Source organism: Physcomitrium patens, chromosome 16, assembly GCF_059467195.1.
Source record: "Physcomitrium patens ecotype Gransden chromosome 16, ASM5946719v1, whole genome shotgun sequence".
In the NCBI taxonomy this organism is placed as follows: Eukaryota; Viridiplantae; Streptophyta; class Bryopsida; order Funariales; family Funariaceae; genus Physcomitrium; species Physcomitrium patens.
Window position 1 is genome coordinate 12,532,642 of NC_143425.1, and position 5,215 is coordinate 12,537,856.

Here is a 5,215-nt window from a genome sequence, read left to right on the forward strand (position 1 = left end):
AACAGACCAGAGCCTCAGTGATAATCTTTTTGAATAATTTGTACATGTAAACCCCTGTCCTTCCAACTATATTTGCACTCATTCCAAACAGAAGCAGATTCAAAATGGATAGTTCAGCTGTACGCAATTGCTCATCATGTAGCAGTTGCTACCCAAGAATATACCCACAGTATTTGCTCACGCAACATATTTTCCTTTTTGGCTGTTTTGAGTTCATCGAATAATGTGGGTCGCTTCAGATGAGTAGAGCTCATCCCAGATTAGAAGACTTGAGCTAGCTTTTCAATTTGTAAAGTCAGATGCACAAGCTGCCTCACACAAGCAAATGGGCAAATGCGCACTGAAGATGAAACTGACCCTCTGTTGTCTGTGAGACCCTACGCTCAAAAAAAAATATGAAGTTAGTAATCAACATGCAAAGTCACGAGTTCTGTCACAGTATCGCAGTCTCAAACTTGAGAAACACAAAGTCTTAGGCAAATGTTTGGAGCAATTGAAGTGATTTCATTGGGCTGGAAGTGGAACAGGAATTCAACATCACACTTTTCCATCATTCCACAAGGACACTCATCTCTCATGAACCTCTTCATCGAATGGTAAGCGTTAGGAAAATCACAGTGGATTGTCCAAAGCTTCTGGCCTAGTATCATCAACCTTGATGGAAGGGTTGCATAGAATTCAAGCTGCTGCTATAACTACCTCAGGGCATGTAAACTCGATGCTCTAAATGGGGTCAGAAATGCTGGAGCTTTTTCGTGATTTCTTCGTCAGCATGCACACTTGAATGGTGACAATTTCCTTCACGCCATTCATCAAGCCCGATCAGACAGCTTGGTGTCCCAGCCTGTTGCGTGACAGTGCCCTCGATTCGGGCGTTCACTGTGAGCTCGGCAATCGATCTGTGTCCCCTACCCACAGCATGTGGGTTTCAAGGTGAGTCGAAGGACTGGAACACTTGGTGCTGCACTATTGCCAAGAGCTTGACATGGGAATTGGAGTCAAGTCGGAAGAGAAACCAGAGTAAAAGCCCGATGTCGAAAAGAAGTCCGAATGTTCCGGTGATTGGTACGTCGCTGTAGACTCCTGCGTGCTTTCCCGGCTAGAACACGACCTGGGGCTGCAAAAGTCCAGCTTTGGATCAGCATTTGGCAGCATGGTCATGGCGCAGTTCTCAGGGACAGACTCCTGGATCTCGGCCCTTATCAGCACTGCTGCCGGTTGCGAGTTTGATAGAACCTCAGAAGCTCTCCGAGTCTGGTTGCCGATGTTGACCGACAGAACTGTAGCAATGCCTGAGGAGTATTGATTCAGAGGGAGCGAGCTGGATAATCTGAGGGATCTGTGTTGAGGGCTTGAGCTAGTGGATGTCCGCTCTGCGCGCGAGTAACTGGGGAAGGCGTTGTGTATATGTGATTTCGATCCTGAGTGATCTACTCCGAAGTTGGTCTTGGCCTTCGCCCCTCGAAGAGCCCTTGCGGCTGCAGACAACAGAAGTGCACCAGCATGGTAAGGAAACTTGTGAGCGCATGACAATTCACACTTAACGTTTCACGAATTGATGACAACAACCGGGGGGAAAACCTTTGAGTGAAGTTTGAATGGGTGGATTCTTACCACTATCATAAGCTCGAGCAGCATCTTCTGCTGTGTCGAATGTGCCCAACCAGTGCCGACATCGTCCAATTCGATCACGAATCTCGGCAGACCACCGACCCCATGGCCTCTTCCTCACTCCTCTAAACGATCGCCCGGTAGCTCCAGAAGCTTCGGCTCTTGCTATTCTTTTGGCACTTGTGGACGTTCCGCTACTGGACTTGGCTGGTTGGCCGACTATCACTCCCATGCTGGATCCCAAACCAATGAAGTCATTGTCTATAGATATAGTCCGACGAACTTCATGCAACTGAGACGATAATTTGGAGATGTCTTGATTATGTAGATGATCAGAAGTGGCTCTGAAATCCGTCGGGGACGATCTAGTTTGTTCGCTAGTGCAGCTGTCAGCACGATGGCTTCCTCCGGACTCGACGTTCAGGCTCAAGGTATTGTCTGTGCGCGATGGCAAAGTATTTAAGACTCGGCTTTGTAAAGCATGGGGAAAACTATGCTTCCACAATGACGGTGGCGCCAGGGTCAATGACATGTCCAGGCTTCGAGAAATTCGTCCTTCCAAGGAGTGAGTGGATCCGAAAAGAACACTCTTTCCCACAACTGCTGCAATTCCATCCAAATCCTGCTGTTTCGAACAGTCCGGGGTTATGCTGATACCCAACGTGTCCACCACTGGTGAATCAGGCGAGAATTGTCGATCATCTCCTCCTTCTACTTGTCCAGAATCGAAATTCGTGTTGTAAGCACCAAATGACTCTGATACATCTGGAAGATTGTTGCTGCGACAAATCTCACCCCCTCTGAAAGAAATAGCGCCTTCCAATAGAAAATTAAGAGTATCCATGGAGGAAGCACAAGGCGAGAGACAGCGGTCACAGAGAGTGTTGAATGCGGGTCCAGAGCATCGATGGCAGGCCATCCATGTTCGAGTTTCATTCTGGCTGCGACTGTCTCGCGATCGATCACTGGTAGTGTTCTTTCGAGGAACTTCAGGCGCCACATCTCTCCATTTGCACTTCGCAGATATGCCACTGCCTTTCAGCATATCGTGAAGTGCCATGATGAATCGCCGCAACCTCAGCCTAACCAGAAATTTACAGTGAAGGAAATGTTGGCATCAATTCCTTCAAGTATTAATGCTACACATATGGGTGCGATGATCGAAGAACCTCCACTCCTCCGTCCCTTCTTTTTCCTAGAATACTACCAAAGTTTGTCTCATACTCGGTGAATCATGTCCGAGCGTCTAACCCGCAATCAGTATTGCAATCAAGCAACGACTAAAACCAATCTGGTCATCTACATGGAGACCCAGAGTCTTCAAATTCATGCTATCAAACTGGAAAGCTATCACCAGGATCGTTTGTCACGTAATCCGACTGGTGCTCATTGATTCGCAGACGGAGGTCACCACCTCCAGAGTGCGAGGTGTTGTGCTGGTGAATCTTTTCATTGAATCATGACCCTTCAGTCTCCTCAGATGTTTGCTGAAACTATTGTCTGGACCGTGAAACACTCTAGCCCGGTTCACAATGTCAAAAACAACGCCACAGTAAGGCCTCGAGACAGTCAATTTGCTCGCTAACACGAATTTTATTATGCTAAAAGTGGGACTGAGTTGCAGTGCGAGTAATCTCAACATGAGATGCGGCGTTCAAGCATTTCCAGCATCAACCTTTAGATCACCGCTGTCAAGTGAAGAAAGAGAGTGTCCACGGCCCCGAATTTCAACACTTCTCAGTACATTACCATTGCATGTACTTCATACACAGTCTGCAGGATTCGAGCTCCACCACGGCAAATGACTGATCTTCGACCCCTACGTCTGTGAGGTTCACTAGATTCCTGCAGCGAAGCCGGATATGATGATAACCTCACATTTAATACAATTCCATGGTAGTCCTGGATTTCACGTAACACCCTCCAGAGTCCTGTGTCCGTGACAATTCTCGCACGAGCAGATGCAGAGGCCTAGGGTCGACAACGCACGAAGGGTTTCCAGTACACCCTAATGCCAAGCTACACCCGTCCCGTCGCAGTTTGGAGTTAAAACGGGGCCAGGTAGGTTTGTCTAGGCCAATGCCATTCCGCTATTGCAGGATGCACCTAGCAACCTCCTGAACCACTCCTGGTGGGCTAACATTTTGCATGTTTCACCAAATCATCCCCCCCCCCCCCCCCCCCCTGCAGCATGGTGGTGTAAGGCTCTTCCAGCTCTGACAACCTGCGGCATTTATGAAAATGTCTTAGGGGACGGTGACGATCAGAATTGTGGCACAAGGAGCTAAACTAAAACAAAACCAAACAACCAGAAGCCAAACAAAACAAACATAAATAAAACAAAATAAAATAACAGAAGTATCTCATTAAGTTCAAAGTTCACTATCACGCGGAAAAAAAGTGAGTTAAGGAAACTAATAAGTGGCACGAGTAATGGTCAATAAACAATGAATGACACGAGGAAGTAAAAGTAATAATCAATCCTGGAGATCGGAAGCAATTCGCGAACCAATTATGAGCAGCCACGAGTGACAACAAAAAGCCATCCTGGAAATTTTTGGCAGAAGCCAAAAAAAGGTTCCAGAATGTCGAGATTTTATTTGCAAGTTTAGAATGATGAGAAAGGCCCAGCGACAACAAACGCACAAGCGAAGAAGACAAGTAACTAGAGAACGGGGTTCGTTATTGGGCCCAGCGAGAGAGCTCAATCGCTCACTCGCTCGCCCAGATTCATCCGACCAGGTCTGACCACGAGTGCCACTCTCATTCTTCCTCCACCCATCCCTCTGTCCTTAACGGATTCCCTTTCCCCCATCGCCTCCTCTTCCCATCAATTCCCGCATGCCACTGGTAGCGTCCCAGCACCTCTCTCACTCTCTCGCTCTTACTGAGTGAGAGCACCATACTCACTCACTCATTCATGAATAAAACTTGTTCTCCACCCTCTCTGTTAAACACACACACCGTTGAGCAAGCTCTGAAGAAACGCGGCCTTCCTCGTCTCTCTCGCTTCTTCAGACGCCGGAGACCGCATGCCGCCGGCAGCGCCAGGCTGCGGCCGCGGCGCCTCGCGCTGACGTGGCTGACTGTTCCACGTCATCCATTCGTGAGGTCTTCCGTGCTGACGTGGGCAGTGTGCCAGGTGGTTGTCGTTTTGGGTGGATGGATGGGGGCTACGTCGGCAATCCCTTTCATTTTGAGACAGTTGGGATTTTACACATGGATGATACTCAACTTTAAATTAATATTATGGCTTTTTCAAATTTTACTTGAATGTTTAATTATGGATTTTAAAAGTTTCTTTATTCAAATATGTCTTTGGATATGTTTGAAATTTTAAGTTTTGGTTCTTTGATTAATATTGCTATTACCTTATGATTGTTTTGAAAGATCTTCACAATAGCCAGACTTGTTTAATAGTAAAATAATTAGAAAATCGTTAAATTGACCCAGGAATTTACTAAATTGTTCCACCTATCCTTACTATCATAAAATAATTCTTCATTGTTGAATCCGCAACCAATGAAAAGAGGAGTCCAAAAATTTATGTGCAGATGTATAATGATGGGTGGGTCGATTTAATATATAAGTGGGTTAATTTAAC

General features: G+C 46.6%; 1 protein-coding gene across 1 annotated transcript; it reads right to left on the reverse strand.

The window, feature by feature from the left end:
• Nucleotides 1-472: 472 nt before the first annotated feature.
• Nucleotides 473-3,930, reverse strand: LOC112293327 (uncharacterized). The gene is made up of 2 exons (XM_024542610.3): nt 1,615-3,930; nt 473-1,478 (listed from the first exon to the last, which is right to left on the reverse strand). The coding sequence occupies exons 1-2, from the start codon at nt 2,669-2,671 to the stop codon at nt 967-969; spliced, it is 1,569 nt and encodes a 522-aa protein (XP_024398378.1). The 5' UTR covers nt 2,672-3,930; the 3' UTR covers nt 473-966.
• Between the last annotated feature and the right edge of the window lie 1,285 nt (nt 3,931-5,215).